The sequence below is a fragment of the Nesoenas mayeri genome (assembly GCF_963082525.1).
Source record: "Nesoenas mayeri genome assembly, chromosome: 8".
Classification (NCBI taxonomy): Eukaryota; Metazoa; Chordata; class Aves; order Columbiformes; family Columbidae; genus Nesoenas; species Nesoenas mayeri.
In genome coordinates, this window is record NC_137554.1 from 8,126,794 (window position 1) to 8,149,012 (window position 22,219).

The window sequence follows — 22,219 nt, forward strand, 5'->3', positions numbered from 1 at the left end:
GGCGGCTGCTGGGCTGGCGTAGGCATGGAGAGATGGGACAGGCTTGGCTTCCACCACCATAGGACAAGCTGCCTCTGTTTCGGCTCACGCCGTCTGAGAAACGAGCTCGTTTTAGATAAAGAACCAACAATAGCTTGAAAAAACTCCCTGCATAGTAGCAAAGTTTGTTGAAGTCCAGGGATTAGTGTCGTAGAGAATAAGAAGTTTGAAGGCTTTTATTCAAAATTGCAGGAGTCTAAGCGAAAAGATGAAGACTAAAGTTGATGGATAGAGACTGCTCAAACAGAGGACATAAAAATTCTAAAGAATTGACAAATCAAATTGACCACCTGGAAAATTGTTCAGAGGAGAAATATCAGGTTGTTATGGCTACCTACCAACAGGAGAGACGGAGGTATTTTTTTTCACAGTGGATTATGATGGAGCAGGGTCTGGATAATATTGAACTCCTCCAGCATGTTGTGTCACTGGGAAAGCCAGTGACATTGTTATGTGAATCTCGAGGAATTTGAAACTCTTGGATGACAGAAATAGGTTGTCACAGAGATGTTTAGCCCTAAAGGTTCAAGATCACTGAAATTTAGCGAAAGACATAAAATAAACTGGTAGCTGTCATTGTGCTCAGGAATCCAGACTAATTTTTCAAATAAGAATAAAATAGTGGTAAGAGTGTGCCATAGTAAATTATCTGTAAATCGGCTAAAGGCTGTTTTTCTTCTGATGGGTGCTACGTGCATATTTTATAAATCAATGTGTTTATACCTAAATGGTGTATTCATTTACTTTTGCATTATCTTTTCTAATGGAAACCTTTATTTGTAGTTTTCATTTTTTTTTCTTATGATGATTGAGTTTTAGAGGCATATAGAGTGGTACAGATATTCATATGCATTGTTGTAATTGGCTGTAATTAATCCGTAATTGTATCTTTTTAACTGGGATGACAACTACAGGGGCTTCTATTTTTAAATTACGTAGGAATAACTCTTCCTATATGTGATTTAGGTTTTATAGGTTTATGGATTAAAGAGTATTTTGTGCGAATGGGAAGAGGCAGAAGTCCATTTCAGCCTTAATTAAGTCATGGTGCTCTGATCCTATTCACTGTTTTGGAACAAAGGTCAAAGATGAACTCTCTTAGGTACCAAACACCTACGTTGTGCTTCCTGGGAAGAGGAATTTGAATGGGATTTGGCTTGGGTTTTGGAGGAGGCTTTATTTTGTTTTGATTGTGCCTGCTGTGGAACAATAATTTATTGGTTTTTATGCACTGCGTGGCTACAGATCTATTGAACAAAAGTTTTTACCAGCGTCCCTAGTTTATGTTGGAATAGTTGAAAATTACAGCAGAAAGACACTGTTGCACCATATATTTTCTTGAGATGCTTGGTTTATCTAACAACGACAACAAAAAAGATATGACAGTTGCCAGAGCCAATAAAACTAAATAAATAGCTTTCTTTGAGTAGTAGCTGAACAGACAGAAGAAAGTGCGGTTACTATGTTATCCTCCTTTGACCAATGGATAAAAATACATTGGTAAATTACGTTTACCTAAATGTGATGTCATGACAAAGCTCAGAAACTATATAGTGGGTATCCAGAGTTTCCCATTGAAACTCGGGTTCTGAGCTGAATCCTTTGCAATCCTTAAGTACTGAAAGAAACAAAGATCATTGGAATGGCATACAGCAAAGGGTTAAAATCACCGGGGTTTATCAGTCTCGTAATTTTTAACATAGTTTGCTAGTTGGTGGCTGTTGCTTGGAATAGGATTAGGAATTAAAAGGTCTATCCATTGGTAAAATAGCAAGGAGAAAATCAACTAGTTGCAGCATTTCAAACAAGGATCAGTTGCGATTCTTCCTTTAGAAACCTTTCCAGTTGTCTCTTTCTCTCTGTAGTTCCTAAAGGGAGATTTTAATATTTTTCCTTCCCACAACCCTTCCCTGTTTCTCTGGATTTTCTTTTGCTTAAAGTCAGCTGGTAACATAATGTATTTACCCGTTGTTCCTCCTGTTTCCTTACTTTGAAGATACTTCCTCTAAATTGTGCTTCAGGATTTCTTGAAGGATGAGATAGAGACACCAATATAGCTTTTTCTCCTTCTTGGCCTTCCTGGTGTTGAAGTGCTGGGAACTGCATATGCTCCAAGTTTGGTGTGTGTCCAGTGGTGATGTATGATTCCACCAAGAACAGAAGGAAAAAACAAGTTTGGATATGTTTATAAAAGGTAATTATCCTCCCAGAGGAAGAGGACAATGATTCAGTAAGCTATCTGAATAACTTGGCGTGGAGTCAGTTTTTAATCTATTTTGTTGTGCTTTTGAAAGCTTTTGTTTTGTCTTGTACTTCCCTTTCCCTATTTGTCTCTTTCATAAGCATCTTACACATCCACGAGTAAAATGAATGGCTGATTCCTGCATCCAGGAGGATGTGCTCATGGGGTAGGAGCCCAAGGGAGCTACACATTCCTGGGATTCGTGACAGGCTGAGATCACCAGGCTCAAGATGGTAGCAACAGTACATTAGGAATGCCCTTCTGGTAAACACAGCTGCTGAGACCTTCCAGCACCACGGTCAAGCTGGTCGGTCCCATTTCCAAGTTGGTGACGGCGTGCTGGGGCTCGCTGGTGAACTGCTGGCTGCAGCGGTGGTGCGGCCCTGCTCGGATGAGCGCACAGCGAGGCGCGGGGCTGCCTGGGAGCAACAGAAAAGCTACTTTCTCAGTCTCTGACCAGAATGCATGATAAGGCTTGGTGTCAAAAAGGGCAAGATTGGGCTCACAGCAATTATGGCAGAGGCATACTGGTTTCCTTGACAACCAGATTGAGGATTCTTTGTGATTTATTATTTACCACTTCAAACTCTCATTCTCTGATTTAATTAGGGAGAGGGATTTCCATAAGTCCCCTCCCTTCCAAATTTGAATACCCCTGTACTATTGTTTTCACCAGCTACACCTATCCCGAATTGATGCGGCTCTAAACCAGCTACAAATTAGGCTCGACATTTAGCGTTTGGAATTTCAGGCAGGTTGCTCAGACAGCAGTTAACTGAAATCCAATGGATATTATGTTGGGTGATGATTTGTTACTCTGCGCTTACTAGCAAGGATAATAGACATCGGCACACACCACCTCCCCCTCCACCCTTCCCAGCCTCCTCCCCAGTTTTTCAAAGGCAAGGGACTGCAACAAGTGATACTTCTCAATTGTCCTTAGAGCTATGGGAAAGACAAAATAACACCTGCAAGTGCAGCTTCCCTTGCTTGGGCAGTTCACATTATTTTCTCTGTGAAGGCTTTATTAGCAATACATCAGCCACTGTTGTGTAAACAAAGAGTATATTTTGATACTTGGAACGTTTTTTACTACGACCAGTTGGGTAGCTATTTGAAACAGAAATCCTCTCCTAAAATGTGGCTAAAGATGAGAAGTACAGTTCCTCTGCTCTAACTTCACATGTATTTCAAATATGTATTTCTCACATTTATAAAGCATTGACTCAGCCGTGATCTACAGGGGCTGTTCTAAATTTAGTAATTCAGAATAGAATTTTGAACACAATAATATATATAATAGAGATTTTTATTCAAATGTCATTGGCAAATCTGTGTCATTATGTATCGAGACTGAAATTGAGTCCTCCAAAGGGCATTTTTTTCTTAAAGTACTTTCCTAGGTTGCATATTTTTTATTTCATATTCAGCATGAGGTGTCTGCTGCATTTAATAAAATAAAATGAAGGTCACAGAAGATTACTAGTTTTCCCATAATGTGTCCCAGTAGGTGACTGGAAAAAAGGTAGTCATGGAAAAGCATTGAAGATCCTGCATGCAGACTGTATAGAAAACTTGTGTCATTTTTTAATCATAGAGAGGAATATTTGTTTTGTGTTTATTCCAGTATGTATAGTCTTTCAGCTCTACCACCCCAGTTTTAATTTCAAAAGCTGATACATGTTTTGTCATCTTTACTGCAGGGAGTTCCTGCGGTGAGTCAATAGGTGTTGCTCTTCCCTTTGTGGGCCGAACACGAAGCTCATAGAGTCAATAAAAAGACTTACAGTGACCTAAACAGTCTTGTGTCAGGTCCCAGCTCACTGATGCACCAGTGCCCCACTAGGCTGTTGAGGGAAACTGACTGCTGAAGATGCTTCTTTCAAACTGAGTACTCTGATGAGAAGCTCATTAATGCATTTTTCATTAGAACAAGAATATCGAGTGTCCAGGTTAAATTCCAGGGAATCTATCCTGCGCTCATTGAGGTTAATGACAAAGCTCCCAGTGATATTAGGGATGCAGGATGAGAACTTAATTGGGGTAATTAAGATTCTGCTTACCTAAAATTCCCTATTATTTCCAAGTAGATAAAATATTACAAAATTACTACTATGAAGAGCTGGATAATGTTGGATCTCAACACATCCTTCAGAGATGACAGCATTTCAGTGGGAGATAACACTATTTCTGTCTTTAGCATTTGATTCGTAAAGTAACCTTGTAATCTTCTAGAGGCTTGCATATGTGGAAACAATTGTGAAAAATGGCATTCTTTCTGGTTTTTGGGTTCAGATATTGTCTTTATTTAAAGTTAGCACGGGCTATACATTGGCTGAAACCCAGTAAGTATATGGACTTCCAGTTTAGCAGTAGGAGAGACAGAAGAGGCACTGCACAAGGACCATGGGACTGTATAAATTGCAGAGAGTAGTTTCATTAAATGCAGCTCGTTTTGCGCTAACACAGACTTAGTAAAACTGCTGTTGGTACCAGAAGAAATGCAGCATGCTTACTGAGTAGAATAGATAAGATATCCAGCTTTAGTGCCTTCCAGGGAGTCTAAAGCCTAAATGATGATGTCAGGATGCCTAATTTAAATAGTTACCCTAACACCTGCTCGCACCTGCCTCCTTTGGACACCTCGAACCTTCTCCTTCCCTCCTCGACGTCTCCGGCAGATTAACAACTCCCTCCTCAATTACGCAGCCATCACAGCCTCTTTGATCACGCTCTGAGCTCGCTCTGTACATTACCTTTATTAATAAAACTCAGGGCTGTGGACGGAGGAGCGGCGGGGGCGGCAGAGACCCGGCCGGGCCGGGCGGGACCCGCAGCGCGGGGAGGCGGCGGGAGCGCAGCGCCGGGACAGCCCCGCTACTGCCGCTGCTCCTGCCGCGGCTCCTGCTGCTGCGGCTCCTGCCGCGGCTCCTGCCGCTGCTGCTGTGGCTTCTGCGGCTCCTGCAGCTGCCCGTGCCGCTGCTCCTGGGAATATGTGCGGCCCTTGGGCCCGGGGCCGGCCCCTCTGGCTGGCGGGAGCCGAGCGCCTGCTTGTACACCTAAATAATGTATCGGGAGAACACGGTGCTTTCGGGAGGAAAGTGTCGGTTTAGGTGGTGTGGAAAAAAGTGGGGCAATCAGATCTTTTATACTTCACAGCTGCCTCCTGAAATACTTGCTTTAGAAGCGTAGGGAAGGATTTTATTTATTTTTTTTTCTTTTTAAAGAAAACCGTGACCTGGTGTAGCAAAGCACTATGCAAAATACATGAATTACCGAGTAAATTGCCTTCCACATGTATAGTAACGGTGCAGTACTGGTGTCTTGCTGCTGGTTATTGAGCCTACACTTCAGCACCTAAGGATGATTTTTTCCCTGGTCTGGTGTGGAGTTTTAGTAGTCCTTTGCTTTATCATTGGTTGTATTAAGATCAATGAACAACTTCGGAAGCACAGTCCTTCAGCTATTAGATGTGTGCTTCTAAATAGAAGTAATTAACAAATGCAAAGTTTTCCTTTCTGTGGTGTGTTACAGTGTGTATTCATCCCTTCTGTTACTTTCTAATGTAGGTGGCGTTAATTATGAAACTCTTACAATTATGGAAAATTGTTTACTTTGTCTTAGTACTCAGAGATTTCAGGGATCCTGATTTTTCAGTTATTTCATTTGAGTGCTCATTAGCTGATTCTGTAAAAGCCGAGAGTGTTCTTGCATCCACATTGTGACAGTTGGGGACACACACAGAGACAAATTCCAGGGTTAAAACCAGAATCCTAATTCAGAAGCCTTGAATTTGAGTCCAGGTGGAGTTTAGCTGTACTGTTGCTTTAATATCCCTTGTCCTTCAGATTTGCTATGAGGCATATGGATATACAGTTATAGGTGATTAACAGCAGTTTGACAGGCTAGCAGAGGTGCATATTTCCTGTGTTTACTATGGAAATGGTACTTCTGTTGCCATTCTTACCCCTGCTGCCTGAGGAGCATGTTAGCACTGCATATATTTCTTAGGACTTTAAAAATTACCTATTTATTGATAGTGAAGTAGTTTTCCTTTCTTTATGCAGTTTATTATTCAGAGGATGCTCCCATGATTCCAGGAATGTGCCAGAACTTTAAGTATGTTGTAAACACTAGAAGGTGTATCCCTTTCCTCTCTATAATAGTGTTTTAGAAATCCACAAATATTTCACGGAAGGTAAGGTCAGGAAGAAAGCCTTTCACTCTGACAGGCGTTTTCTAAGATTGCTTGCTGCTCCTGTCTCATATCTCTTTGTGGGAATATTTGAAGTGACGACACATTTACCTTGAAGTAGATTCATCATGTTGCTCTTCTTGTTTTCAAGAGGTACAACTGTGGATTTGGGTTTTAGCAGTTTCATCTGCAGGATCTCGAGCCTTTTTGTTTCCAAAGGTTCTTTCTACTCCTGAGTCCTCAGAACTCTTTCAGAAGCTACACTGAGTGAGAAGGGGGATGGCTGTGCTATTTGCATACTCATAAGCACTGTTTTAAGTGCTTAAAATTAACCACATAATTTTTCCACTGTAAATTACGCTGTGACAATTGACTCCATCTCGTCATCTTATTGAAACAAAAGAGAGTATATGATCTCTTACATTGTTGCTTGATTCCATTTCGATTGTATATATAATTCTGTTTGTAAACAAGCAGATGCCCCCTTTGTAATTTTACAACTGTGATCTCAAATGTTACCATGCGGTAGCAAGCATAAATATTTTCAATTAAATCTGTGATACTTTTTTAGCACTCGGCCTGTGTTTGATATTTTAAACTCCGGCACTTGTAGAATAACGTTTTATTTAAAATTAACCAGAATTATCAGGGCCCAGTTTCTGCATTTTAGTGCGGTGAAATGTTTTGCGTTCTCACGCAGGTTAGGGTATAACCCACTGAAGAAGGTGGTGTACACAGCACACCAAGGGTTATTATTGGCACCCAGCATGTCGCCTGCTAGAATGATTTAACTTTCACCAACGCACATATTCCCAAGGAGACAGTACATCTCTGCATGGTTTCTATCAACCTCTGAGGTGACAGGACTTTGGGTTTCTTAAAGATGGGAATAAAAGCGTATTTCTTTTGTCAGCTGTTCAGTCTGAATACTGCTGATGGAAATTCCCCTTTCTTCCTCTTCCTCTGCCCCTCCTCAACACATGGTTTCCAATCAAAAGTGCTTAAGTGGAAATATAAATTGTTGTTGAAATACATTATTATAGAAAATAAAGGAATATTTATTTTTATTCTGCTACCAGTATCCTGTGTAGAGGAAATAATTCAATGGGAAATCCTGTTGACACTACATTTCTGACACATCAGCCTTTGTGTGTCTTACCTCCCCTTCTCAGAGGTTGTTTCTGATTCAGAAGCCGCTTCTTCCTGACAGGTGGTGTGCTCAGAGAGTTCACACTTGGTAAACTGGAGATAACCTCCGGGAGGGGGATTTACAGAGACCATGAGACTTATTTGCCTTGAGAAATTTTGAAGATGCAATGTATTTAGCGGCAAGAAAGAAAAGGGTAGAGTGCTTTTTGCGACCTGGCAGAGGATCAAGTGTATATGATGTGAAGTAAAAAAGGAAGGAGATTCTTGCAGCCTGAGAACAGACATCTGGCTGGCAGAAGAAAAGAAGTATCATTGACAGATGAATACTGTTTCAAACTGGGATAATTTTAGATCAAGAGGGCAAAGTTTTGCTCTCATGCATACAGCTCCCACTGAAAGGGATGGGAAAGGTGCATGCATTCGAGAATAAAATTTGTTTCCAAGTGAGAACTGAACAACACGCATATTTTTACACTAGATATTTAGACTTTCATGTTTAGATCACATGGTTTCCATCTGCCATATGTAGGTACTGCTAAAATGCTGCCAGGAACCAGGCTCTGGTTTGGTGACTTTCATTAAAGGAATTAGTGGTTTCTATCCAGTTTCAGTGTGGCTGGATTCAAAGTGCAGAAGCCCATTTTCACGGTTTAGCATTAATTAGCACTCTTGTGGCAGCCTCAGCAGGGAGGTGAAGGATTAAATGGGCATGAAGACCAAACTATCTCTTTTCCCATAGTGGCGATTCCTTCGAAATAGAGTTGAGACATGATGGGCTAATGTGGGTGTGCGTGCGCGGCTGCTGTCTGGACTGTTCTTGTTCCGCATGATTGAAGGACTTGGGTCTGCAGGTCTGTCGATGTCGCGCTCTTGTCTCTCCTGCTATTGAAAACAAAACAAAACAAAAAAGCAACCCACAAACCACAGCAAAAAAACACAATCCAAAAGACCCCTTAATTCTGCTACCTTGGAGAGACATATTCTCACCCTTCTGAATGAGGGGTAAGTGCTGTTTAGGAGAATTTAAATGAGATCCTTGCCAGCCATACACAGGAAGGATCGACGCTGTTACATTAAAAGGCTGAGATGCTGCTGCTCACTTCAGGTTTTGCTGAATCATTCAACAAGGTGCAGAAAGCAGGTAAGCCCTGACTTTTTTTGCTGAAGAGAGCCTCACAGGGATATTTTTGAGAATTGCATGGAGACTGGAAAACGTAAAAGGAAAATTGTAATAAGTTTCAGTGAACCTGGAAGGCAGGATCCGGCCTGGAGTCAGAGGGTGTAACTCAGGCTTCTGGCTTAAATTTCAGTAATTAGACATACCATGCTTTATGTTTATGTACACTGAATATTAAGTATGTAATTACAGAAAATTACTTAAGAGTTGTAATTCTGCTGCTCGCACTGAATCCTGAAAAACACTAACATTTGACAAAGATTTTTTTAAATTTTATTTATTTAGAGACTAAATCACAATCTAATAAAATGTGAAAAAAAATGATAAACCATCATTAGTTACTTAATATTTCTGAAATCTTTTATAGGCAGCAATTAATATTTTTATTTTGTAAGAGACAGGCTTCCAGATTTTAGCCAAGTAATGAAAATGTGAAACAGTGAGGAATTAAGTTCTTGAAACCGATGTTAAAAACCACCCTTCACAGCTACTTTATCCAATGAAATAGTTGTCTTGCTTCAGTGTAATTTAAATGGTCCCGTCCGTTCCTTAGGATGTCTTGCCTCTTTGTTAAAGTTCAAATAATGAACACGCATTTATGTACCTTGTTTTGACTAATGATTGAGTGAAAAAAATGAGGAAGAAAACAGATTTCCTTCGCTAAATAATCCCTTTTCTCTAGACGTCCCCTCCTTCCAGCATCTTAAAGCGATGAATATATACTTGAAATGGCAAAGAATACAGCAGTAAGAGAGTATTTTTGAACGGATCGCTTCCCAGTTTCCGCGGGTGAGCAGCGGGGCCGTGTGTGCCGGGCTGCGGCGCGGGCTGCCGGGAGCCCTGCAAGCGGAGCTGAGCGCTCTGAACTCCAGACCTCTGTGCGGTATCACAAGCTCTCGCTGTGCCAGCCTAATCTTTTAATAGACATGCTTGCCAGAATGACTTCTGTCCTTCAAAGATAGAATTAGAAAGCGCAGTTGTCATTTAAATTGCCTCTATCTTTGTAGTAGTTAGTAGTGATCTGTTGACCAGAGTTGGATAATTTAAAAGCTGTTTAACAAAATAACATGCTTGTCTGTGTGAAATACATACAGTGCTGAGAGACGGGGAGGAAAGTCTGCCTTGACAGAGTTTGCGGGATTCTTTAGAATCTGCAGGATGCTGAGGCTTTTCTGTGGAATTAGAAAAGCTTTGCAGAGCCCATGTTGAGCATTTGCATGATTTTCAGATGGCGAAGTATGTTCAGCTGTCTCCGTGCACGCACGTACGCGCTTCGCTGGGAGAGGATTCTCAGCACAGTTTTCGTCGGGCTTTGCGTTTGTTGAACGTATATTATTGAAATGCTGCCCAAGATGCATCACTTCGTCTTGTGTAGAACTTGAATCATCATGTTGCATGATTTGGTAAAATAAAAGAGATTGTGAAAGAGACAACTGTAAACATTCTGTTTGAAAAGATGTGCTCTTTTCAAAAGACCTTTCTGTTAGAGCCAAATAACACAAGAAGCAATATTTCCTTGCGGAGACATATATATTTATTTCTGCAAAGATTTGTTTTGGGTGCTCAGTTCTTCCAGTATCTGCATTCTTTGAAATAATTTTAAATTTCCATGTTGACTTTTCTCTGTGCTTTAAGTTTTAATCAAAGGTTCCTTGCTTCTGATGTCGAGGAGTACTGATGTTAGCCTGTTTACATTCCAGGATTTTTCCTCTGTATGGGGTGAACATTCAAATGTGGTGGTGCCTTTTTGCTTTTATCTACCAAACTTAGCACACTCTCTTATTATTGACAGCTCAAAAAGCTGGTATGCTAGTGGGCAGGATGCTGTGAATTATTAACTTTTCTTTGCACTTTGACAAATTTAGGTTATCTCGTTTCTATGAAGGAAGCAAGACAGTAGAGTGATAAATAAGGCATTGCAAACTTACATACAACAATTTTTAGCCAAATCTGAATTTGACATATTTCTGAAACGTGGTTCTGAGTGATATTTCTTTCATAGGACTTGTATTTTTTTTTTCATTTCATAAACTGACGAGGAAAGATTTTAGTTTGTGATGTTTTGTTTACATTTTTTTCTCAGTGTGTTTTTCTACATGGATTGATGAATAAAGCATTAAAGAATCTATATTACCACTAAAAATCCCCTCTACCTCTTTTCTTAAAAATACGATTTCACAAAAGCAGTTTATTTTCTCTTTCAATAAAGAGCCTGCACTCAACTAATTTGCGAGGAGACAAAACATGCGGGAAATGTATGTTTGCCAGGAAGCCTTTCTAGAATCAAAATGGTCAGCAGGACGTAAATCACACTCGTCTTCTTATTAGGTATCTTCTTCCATTTTTAAAAAAGAAAAAAACCCACACATACACAACACTGCTGAATATATACAAAGACTGAATCAGAGACAGCATATGTTCCATTTGGTAGCAGGTGCTTACTTGAGTTAATGTTTAGGTTGTGCTGGAAGTCCCAGCCGGGGCACCAGGAAGGTCTTTGCAGTCGAGGAGCAGTTTGGGTGCTTGGGCGGCAGCAGCAGCAGCAGCAGAGTCATGGGTGGCACAGTTTGCCTTGAAGCAATTAGCAGGAACAGAAGGAATGTTGATTTCAGCTGCAGGAGAACAGCCAAACAAAACAGGTTGATGCAAGGTACAGTCAGGCAAGCAGCAGGTTGAACACAGGTTGCTTAGAAAACACAGCACTGAAAATATTCATGAGGAATTGCACTGGAGATAAAAAGTTACCGGTGACAACAGTAATTATTGACAGAGCCACATACTTACGTCTAAAAAGCCCTGGAATGATGAAGAAGCATTCAGATGCTGGTCGTTCAAACTTCCGTCCTGTGGCACTGCATCTGTTTATCGGGAATTATCTCCTGAATGTAAATGAATTTCAGTCCTAAGTCATTGCACCTGTTGCCAAGAGGTATTTATTGCAATCACTTGCCTAAAGCACAGGGAGTTATTGCTTGACGTTTTATAGCTCCAAAAAAAGCTGTTGTTTCAAAATCATTTGTTCAGAGAGAAGAAAATGGAGCAAAACAGTTCATTTTACCCTAAGCACTGCTATTTGGCAGTATTCACATTTGCACAGCACAAAGCTGCAATATTGATTTTTCGCTCACAGGGCCTCCCACTAGTTCTTTCTTCGATTGTCAGGGTTGCAAGATGGATTGAATTACACTTTGCTTGTTGATACGCTTATTTTTTCTTTGTTGATAGGAAAAGATTACAAATAAAGCTTCAGCATAAAGATCACAGCAGCTTTGTTAGTGGACCTTATATTTATTTATTTTATTTAGTTAAAATTCTTTCTGCGCCATAGAGATTCCTTAGAGCAGTCTCCTCACCTAACACATGCTGCATTGTTTTGCTTTATTGCTGCTGCTTTTGCCATGTAACCACGTACATTACAATCTCAGGTGCATCCTCTGTTGCCTGTGAAGTGATCTAACCTTGCTCTAGTATTTTTAATGTTTGTCCTAATACGGAACTTCTCATGGATGCCTGCAGGGGGAAAAATTGCAGGATGAAACGCATTCATAGTACTTATAGCAGTTGCCATAGATGATGAAATAAGATTTGCAGGCAGCTGATCTGTGTAACAAACTGCGGATGTCTTGTATTTGAATTCAAGGTATTTGCAGCAGAAGTGGAGCCTCTGCTGCAGGATCTGCAGGGAGGATTCAGTGCTTGTCACGGGTTGCTCCATGTGGATTTGTCAGCCCTGGCTCCGTCAAAATCCATACGTGTGATCTGCTGCTGCACAGACACTACATGTGTAGCCACCAACAAACACATCAGCGGCCGTACGCTATGCACCCCTTGCTTGCCCTTCTGCAGAAATCCCCTTTGGACAGCCAAAGCTGCTGTTCCCCTCCCTGCTGAGTGAAACCCAAAAGCTTGGGCTGGTGCTGCTGGACTCCCCCCGGCAGGCCGTGCAGTGCCGAGAGCCGGATAAGGTCCAGCTGAGTGCAGGGGATGGAGGCACCACTGCTGCTGGAGGGACGAGCTTTGTATGGACAGCTTTCCATTTGTCAGGAGCGGTAGGATGTAGGAATGGCAGTCGCTAGCAGCATTATATTGGGTCCCACCACGGCTGTCGTGATGGTAATTAATCAAAGGCGCTTCTGTGTGCATATGTGGTGGGGGCTTTGCGTGTACCCCTCTCTGTGCCCATTTCACGCCCTCACTGAGCCGTGAGCAGCTTCTGTCTTCGTTGTATTAATTTGCTGCATGGGAGGAACATGGAGGGTGTTAATGTGATGGATTTGTGTTTTAGCTCTTTCCAGCTTTCAGCTCATGATACTTCAGCAAGTCTCTAATAATAGTGTTTGCTATTGCACTTGGCGTGTGCAGCCAAACCGATGGCCAGGAGTGAATTTGAAATGGAACTGTGGTGCTTTCCGCAGCAATGTGGCTTCTTCCCGTATTAACGAATACTGAAACATACTGGCAGAGTAATGGTACCAGTTTCATGTAGGATACACGTGTAGGATTCCACAAGAAGTAAAGGCAGGACCGGTTGCTGTGCTCTAGCCTTTCCCTTCCCCATATCCCAGGGTGAATTCCTGCCCAGCCAGAGTTCTGTTCCTCTGAGACCTCAAGGAAGGCTGGAGTCCAACCAGCCCTTTGCCTTAGTTTACTATAGGAGCCAGACAAAAGCGGGTGCTGGTGCAAAGGGGAAGGTGGGGGATACAGGTGGAGGGGGGCGGATGGGGAGGTGGGCCCTGGCTGCCAGGGAGCCACATCACAACACTGGTGTGATCATTATCAACTGGTCTTTTTTGCAGTCCTAACAGATAATCATCATCATACAGTAGGAGTTTTAATCCACAGATCATTAATTCAGTAGAAAAAGTGACAGCCTCTGGTTCATGTGAAAATTTACTATCAAGGGGTTATCTCAAGTTGTTCTTGATCTTTTTAGATCCTTGCTTCCTTGCTTCTTCTAACACATCATACTTTTTAAGAAAAGTTTCTTTGCCTTTAAAACACTGTGGAGCACCAACTTTCCATACTTACTAGCTATTTCTCTTTGCAGTCACAGCTTATCTCCAGCAGCCTGCACTGAAATATTAATGGCCTTGTGCTACTGTATTAGGATTACTTTTTCTAAAGTAGGAAATATCTGTAATTCTGCTGAAAATTTAGAAATTATTTACTATTCAATGAAACAGTTATTCAACCCTACTATGTTACCCAGCTTGTCTTCAGAAAAGGCAGTAATGCACACATTTTGTAAGAAACTTAAATATTCTGTTTAATAATAATAATCCACCAGTAGCTCTGTACAAGAAAGTGTAGTATACGGATACATTTTTCTGATGCAATATATTTTTTGCATAAAGAAATGTCTGTAAAAGACTAAACATCTGGATGAATATCTGAACCATTGTTTTGTTTCTAAAGTATTATACTTTGTTAGAGAAGTTACCTATTTTTAAGAATTCTTTAATGCAGAAAAATACCAGTTCAGTGAAACACGTGGTTTTTGGGATAGAAAGATTTTATACAGTACACATCTTCAGTTTGCAGTACTGATGATTTATATATTTATTGAAAGTCTTATCTGTCTGTGGTTTAATTTATGTAAAAGGCACAGTAAAGAGAATTGGAGTTCAACCAGGTAAAGTATCAGCATGTGGTGATCTGGTGCCATCAGATCTGGTGGCACAGACACATCCATGCCAGGTACATAAAATAGCTAAGCAAAAGAAACCAGCTGTCCCTGGAGAAAGAAAGATGCAAATTAAGAACGACTAATGAAGTTGGAAGTATGGCTTTGGTTGTTGAGTTGTTGTTGTTTGTTTACTTTAAGTCACATTGCATTTGCCCATCCTGCCTGCTCTGCTGTTTCCCACTTTCAGGCATGGCCAGTCCGACTGTGCCCAAAGAAGGGAGAAAGAGGCAGAGAGAAAAGAGGTGGTAAGGGGAACAGGCAGTTCGGCCATGCAGACAGGCACCTCTGTCTGCCCTGGTGAGGGTTAGGAGAAGTGAAGAAGAATTTCCTCCTTCCCCAGATGAGGGACACAGCAGCAGTGGTGTAGGATGTGAGAGTTTCATGAAAGGTGCTTCACTTACCAGGTCATACTGTTCGAAGGAGCACTTCCTTTAGCACTGATAAGAATTCATGCCTATGTGACAGGAAAAGAATATTCTAATGCAATATGTCCTTTAGGTTCAATCCCATGTGTTTTCCCTTTTTTCAGGTTTCAGCCGAGCAGCACTACCTTTTGGTTTGGTTAGGAGGGAGCTCTCCTGCGAAGGCTACTCTATTGACCTGCGGTGTCCAGGAAGCGATGTTATCATGATAGAAAGCGCTAACTATGGACGGACAGATGACAAGATTTGTGATGCTGACCCTTTCCAGATGGAGAACACAGAATGCTTCCTTCCAGATGCCTACAAAATCATGACACAAAGGTAAAAATACATATATCATTTTGAGGACTGTAGAGGAAAAATGACTGAATCAATACAGTAAGAGGTACATACTGTAGGAAATGCTGAGTTGTAGTTGCCAGTTTGCTGTTGAGGTAGTAGTATTTCTATATGGTAATATTATAAGGAAATAAAAACTAGCAGTTGCAGTTAGAGAGATTGTGGGTTTTTTTGGTTGGTTTGTTTGTTTTTAAATTCCATGAGCAAAAGTTGAAAAGCGGGAAGATACTGTAAGGAGAATGGAACAGTTCACTTATCTGGAGATTCCCTGTTTCCTTGTGGTTCAGGTGGTCAGACACCACTCAAAATGTGTCCAAATGGCTGCTGCATTTTTCAGTAACCTCTACATTCCCTGGCAAACTTAAATCTTTTCTATGAATGCAGTAAATTGTTGCCATAGTTCCTACCTGTAAAATGCATCCAGTGGAAAAGTCCAGAATGATTAAATGCCAGGATGATTATATGTCATTATACATGTGTGTGCAGAAGCATAAATGCATATAAGCACAAGTTACATTATGTCTTAGTGACAGAGATTGTCATTCTGAGAAGACAATGAATCAGAAGAGCCAATAAAAGCATTTTTAGCACAAAAGGTGCATCAGAACTAAGATTCGCAGAAATTCCTGTGTGACAGGCCACATACCAGCAGAAGTCACCTAGTGCTGACAGTTGTGGAAGCGTCAGCACAAATCCATCACTGCCATCGTTACTAGCTTCAGCTACAAACTTGTGGAAAATCAGGATTGGTGGGATGTTTTCCTCCTAGTTGTATTTTTCCTAGGGTGAGAAATCTGAACAAAAAGGGGATGGAATAAGCTGGGAGCTTTCTGGTGCACGTACATAGATGTGTCAAATGAAGCACGCAAGTTATCCTGCATGCAGTGCTGCGTTTACTGTGTTCTCTTTGAACATGGTAGCACTCAGTAACATACTCACATATTAAAAGTAACCTACCATTTTGATTTCCAAGCTCATTCAAGTTGTCATGAGTGTGACTCTTAAGACTTTTTTTATAATTTTCATGTGAATGTGTGGATGTTTTCTACTTTTGGACTCAAATATTTGGGCTAGATCTCAGATTTCAATTCCAAATGCTGGAGCTAAATGAAGGATATCAGGCCTTTTATTCTTGTTCTGTGTTCAACCTGTGACTTGTTCTGTGATCAGTAAGGGAAATGCTCCATTGCTACGCTAATAATAAGGTAATATAACTTTTTAAATCCTGTTTGAATTATCTTTTTGTGGTTCTAGTTCGTTGTTGTTAATTAGATCAAGCCAGATTTCCACTGAGATTTGCAGCAGCAGTGTCATCATCCTCTAATCTGTCAGCTCCCTTTGAAACCACCTTCAATTGCTTTTGTAAATGTAGTGCCTCTCTGTAGACTTCCTTGTTGTGTAAAATGCATGTTGTGTTTTGATCAAAGTCCTCCTTATGTTCACTGCAAATATACAGATTAAGGTAGTCAGAGACAAATCTAGAGGCACAGTCTTGCTTAAAGTGACATCAAACTGTTACTGGAAAGCTGAAATTTCAATCTTCCCCTTTCAACTAATCAACTGTAAGTTTATGATAGCAGAGAGTATTTTTGGACTTCGCCAATCTTCCCCTCTTGCCCTTTTTCAACAGATTAAAATGAAGTTGTGATCACATATGTGACATTGGATCAGAATGTCTATGCTCAAAGAGAGTTTTACATTTTTGTTCTTTTTTATTTGTCTGAACGAACAGCAAAGAGCATTTGACACTTTACTTTCTATTCTTGTCTGGCATTTACAGTAATTTAGAAGTTTGCTTTCAGAATTTTCTTTCCCGGATCCTGTCATTAAGTAGAAAAGCTGTCTCTTGCTTTGTTCACTCTTCTCTCAAAATTGCTCAATTTGTGCTATATTGCAAGCGTAGAAGAATGTTAGAAATTTATTATGAAATATTAAAAATTCTTATCTCATTTATTTATAACTGCATTGGTGATCATAATTTTTTGTTGTCTAAGGCAAACTGTTGTTTGGTACTCGGCAGGTCCTTGATCTGGTATCTAAAAAGTATCACATCAGCTGTATTTTGATGACAGCAATTGCATAGAAAAATCTCACTTGAAGGACTATCAGATTAATTGGGTTCATTTTCTTTTTTTCTTTCTTTTAAACTGACTAGAAAAAAAATCCGTTAGAACATTAGATCACAAGGAAAACTTTTCTTCCATATCTTTAGAAATAAGCAGCAATAGTTTCTACATTGCTTCTGAAAATCTTCAAGTGTTTACTTTTAAGGACTGATGACATGTTTTTATCACTTCAGCCAGCAATGCTTTTACCACTGCATTTGACCACTCAATTCAGTTTGGACCTGCAGTTAAATGTAGCTCCACGGCAATTATTAAATACTCATCATTCATTTGCAACATTACTCCACAGCTTCTGCACAGCAACTACATTTACTGTAGTTACAACGTGAAAACACTGGCTTAATGAGATCAATACTGTGGAATCTGAAGACTGAAAAATAAGATGAGGTTTCCAGTTTAACAGATAGCCATGTAATCACATGCACTGCTCCCCTTCCAGAGAATTGGAAATACTAGCACACAAACTTCGCCTGTGTCTACTGGTGCATCAGCTCCTCGTTCTGAGAACAAGCTGCTACTTCATCTTTTCTCCCTCCCTTTTCTTTCTTTTCTGCAGTTCTCAAAAGATTTTTAAGTTAATGCTTTCCTAGGAAGCCTGACTGGAACACTAATGACTTCATTGCTTTGCTTTTACCTTTGTAAAGGAGTTATTAAATTTTTAGTCCCTGATTGAAATTACTTCCCAATTATTCTAGAATAAGGTCTTTCAGATGTATTTAGATTCCATGTAAACTTCAGAGTGGCACGGTTAAAATTAAAAGCTTTGAAGAAAGAGACTAGACCTTTAGAAAATCCCTCTCGCCTTTTACTCTTCTTTGATAATTAACCCCAGCATTTCCTCATAGCCAGGTTTGAGAGATCCTACAACATGCTAAAGTTGAGTATAGAAATAAGCTTATTTCTAGAATATATGGTGAGGGGTGGTGTGAGTGAGTGGCAGAGAACCAGTGTTTCAGGCAGTTAGATCTTAAAATAATCAGACTCCTTGGTGCTCCCCTGTCTTTTAGCAGAGACAAACCTCCGCTGTTTCCTCTTCATTTGAAAAAGAAATTAAATGAACAGGGAAGCACAAGATGCAAAGCAGCCTGAGGAAATTGCTCTAGTTGCTCACTCATAAAGTGTATTTGTGTGGCTGTAGCCAGAAACTGTCGGGAGACTTAGAAGTTGATAAGGCTAACTAGTACTGCTCGTTAGAGGCACAGCAGACTGGAACATTAACATGATAAAATTGCCTTATGACCTAGTCTTAAATCCAGTTCTATTGTAGGGGGTTTGCAGGTGGATTGCACTGAGTTACACTCAAACTGCTGGTGTGTTTAGGAGAACTTGCTGCATGCAGGACATGGACATCTGACTTGGAAGCCCCTCTCTGGAGGCTGCAGCTGCAGGGTTTTGTTAGGGCACTCACTAAGTAATTCCGAGATACCGCATGGTGTTTGGAATTCTGTTTTATTAGCTTAAAATAATAACAAGTATTTTAAAGTATTTGTAAATACATACTTAAAATACATTTCCAATACAAAGGCATATTTTGTATGTAATTTTATAGTGGAACAATAACCTGTTAAGAAGTAGTTTCGCATGCTGGGACAATTCTCTGCTAAATTAAAATTAGGCTGCTTTTTTTTTTTAGTAGGAATCGTTTTTCCTAGTCCTAAACTTTTTGTTTAGGAAAAGTTCCTGATTGATTGAAAGTTTAGATGCCGTGTCTGTCTTTTGTGATCCCATTACAGTACAATTAGATGATATTTTTTGCTTTTGTGTTTAAATAAATACTTGGGTAGAGTGACAGATACTACTTTTGAATAATATAATTTTTAATCTTGAGAAGTCAAATATTAAAAAAAAATCAGATTCATTCCAATACGTGCGCCTTATTTTTTGTGTAATTTGCAGTTAATCTTGTTGGTGTGGCTTGTATAAAATTAATGTTTTGTATTTAAAGAAAAGGCAGCGTACTAACTCTGAATCTTTGGAATCATTTACTTAGGAAAAATTCAAGTATTTAAGGTTGACAGACAAGTTAATATTAACTTCAGAAGGAAAACATTGTCTCCTTCCTCATAAAGTCTAAAATACCTTGAAGTTTTAAATGAGAACTTGTGATCTGTGTTCTGATACTGAATCTAATTGTGATCATTGAAAAAAGGAAAAATTCAGGATGTTTAAAACCACAGACTTTAAAAAATACAAGCCCACAGCTGATATATTCAGATTAATTTTTACCTGCAACATGAAGGAGGTTACATCAATCGTGCACTATGGAATGGCCTCAGTTCTATTTTCACCCACAATTTATGCTATCATGATAGCTTTGTGTGCTCTTTACTAAGTATATTTAGTCAGTATCATTTTGCTTTTAAAATATGTGTAAACAAAGCAAACCTCATTGTAAGATGTAAGCATAAATATATTAGCTATAACAGATGAACTTAGGGAATTTTACCTTTTAAAAATACCCTTCTCTTTTAAAACATAGCTGCAGCAAAGGGATTAAAAGGGAAATACATCCTCTTCAGCAGTGAGTGTTTTTTCTGTTGCACGTACCCTGGCGTATCTATAGCACATGCAACACATGTACCTTCAATTACCATGTCCATCACGACACCAGTGAAGAGTTCATGCTGGGGTTTTGGTTACCATGAACTTTTCTCACATGGTAATGCTCTTAACCTGTTACGTCCATCATCTCTCTGCGAGACAGCTGCGCTTATGGAGGGTCTTCCAAATGTAAGCGGAGTGCCTCCTGCCCCACCGAGCGATCGAGGGAGGGCTGAAGGAAGCAGCGTATCCATTCCTTCTCCTGAGACTTCAGTTTTCTTAATCTGTCCCAACGGGAGAGTGGGAGAACAGAGATGTTCATTCTTTTCTGCCCATTCACATGTCCAACAAATATGTCATTTTTGAAAAATCCTGTATATAAGTGAGAATGAGACATTTTTGAAAGAAAACAAAACGAATTCTCTGAAGAAGACACATCTCTCAAGCCCTCTGTCTTGTTTCTGCTTGTCAGGTCTGTAGAGGAAACCTTGTCATACTGTATTAGCATCCTTTCAAGTGAAAACAAGTTTGGTCTGTTCCATAATGTGGGTAAATAGAGAAAATCTTCTGGACTCCAGGCTTGGATGGATAGTGGATAAATCTCCCACAACTGACTAATCTCACTTACCGGAGTGAAAAGGTCTAGCCAAAAGCAAACCTCATCCAGGGTGTCTTTGCTGGTAGAAGGCAAAACCTGCTGTGGGGGGGTCACCGCAGAGCTGAATTCCAGCCTTTGCAAGAATTCCACAAAGCAGCATTTTAGTGCCTCAAAAATAGCTTCCTGGGACATGGCTCACGGTTAATTCAGTGTTTAAACTACTACACTTCAGATTTGCATTTCTTAGTGTGCTTTAAAACAGTTTTCACGGGCAGGATTTAATCCCGTGCCCCATTCCGGTGGGCATGGCGCTTTCCTGCGGGGTCTGCGGGGCTCAGACAAGGGCTCTGCTGACCCCTGCTGCTGTCCCTGCTTTTCCTTCCGCAGCTGAAGATCGCCTCCCTTTGCTAAATGCGTTATGTAGTGAACAGTGTCTTAGAATGAGAGATATACCTCGCCTTTTTCCAATACTGACTAAATATAGAGCTTGCGTATCTGTACTTTTTGTGTCAGAGAAATACCGACATTGATGGTAGGATGGCACGGCTGAGATGCGTTTTCGGAATTGATGCACATCGGGGTTGCTGTGGTGCTGGTGCTGATCTCACGTACGAAATCCTTTTGCTTCGGCATGCCAGCAGTTTCTGTTTCAGCTTGCTGACAACTGCTTCCCAAAACATTTACCACACAAGATTATCAACACTGGATATCTTTTTTTAAACATCTTTTGAAAATGAAGGCTTCTACTCCTCTGAAACAGACGTAGGTCTTAGTACAGCAGTAACCCCTGTGAATATTTTGATGTAGCAGAAGCTTAAAATGCTCTTTATTTTTAAACTAAGCTTTTCACAATACCGGGCCATGGCCAGATTGATTTTTGTTTTGTTTTGTCTTGTTTTCTATGTGTTAGTCACAAGACTTAGTTATGACTCAAATGTAAAGAAAAGAGCAGAAATACACGTAGCCTGTTTTCCTGAGCTAGGCGTAATCATATAGCCTAGAATATTCATGAAGCATACCGGAGTTCTTGGCTTTATTACAGAAAAAAAGAGCAATACCCACGACTGAGAAGAACCTTATCTGGCATTGTGCATTTTCACTATCATTAATTCTTAATATGAAAGTAGTAGGTCTGGTTACTCATTAAAAATAGGGGGTTTTATTAATGGGTTAGTTCCATCGTGGTATTACTTAGTAAATTAAATACAAAGCCTCATAGTACGAGGTTCTAAGCAGTCGGGGAAGGTGAAATAGCTGTCAGTGGGACTCGATGATCTTTTTGCAGTGTGTTCTGGTATTTTCTGCGGAAGAAATGACACATGTGCAAGCACATAACACACGTTGCTGTAGTCATGGCCTTGGACAAGCTACAAAGAAAACAACAAAAGGATCATTGATGCCGACTAATGACATTTAAAATGTAGATTTAGTTTACTTCAAAAAAAGATTGGATTCATTATTTTACCAGGGTGTAGCTTGTTATTTTATTTAGTGTTTTCATATCTTATATTTAAGTTGTTTACTTCCCGTTATTATTGGCAAAAACACCATCAAATCCTACTTAAGTCAGTGTGTATCTTACCTGACAGAGTAGCATATACATATTCATCAGCCTTTCCTTGCTGTTCATGGGTGAAAATAAATCTAAATAAGTATACGTATGTATACATAAATTTTTAAGTATTATACACTGTTTCTTGTATAT

The 22,219-nt window shown here is 40.1% G+C and overlaps 1 protein-coding gene across 9 annotated transcripts in view; it reads left to right on the forward strand.

The window, feature by feature from the left end:
* ADGRL2 (adhesion G protein-coupled receptor L2) overlaps positions 1–22,219 on the forward strand; it is a gene marked incomplete at its 3' end in the record, with an annotated part of 124,668 nt that overhangs the window by 41,461 nt on the left and 60,988 nt on the right. For all 9 annotated transcript variants that reach the window (XM_080348695.1, XM_080348696.1, XM_080348697.1 and 6 more), the window contains exon 2: positions 15,018–15,231. In XM_080348695.1, the coding sequence (XP_080204821.1) occupies positions 15,018–15,231 (214 nt within the window). The remainder of the gene's footprint in view (positions 1–15,017; positions 15,232–22,219) is intronic.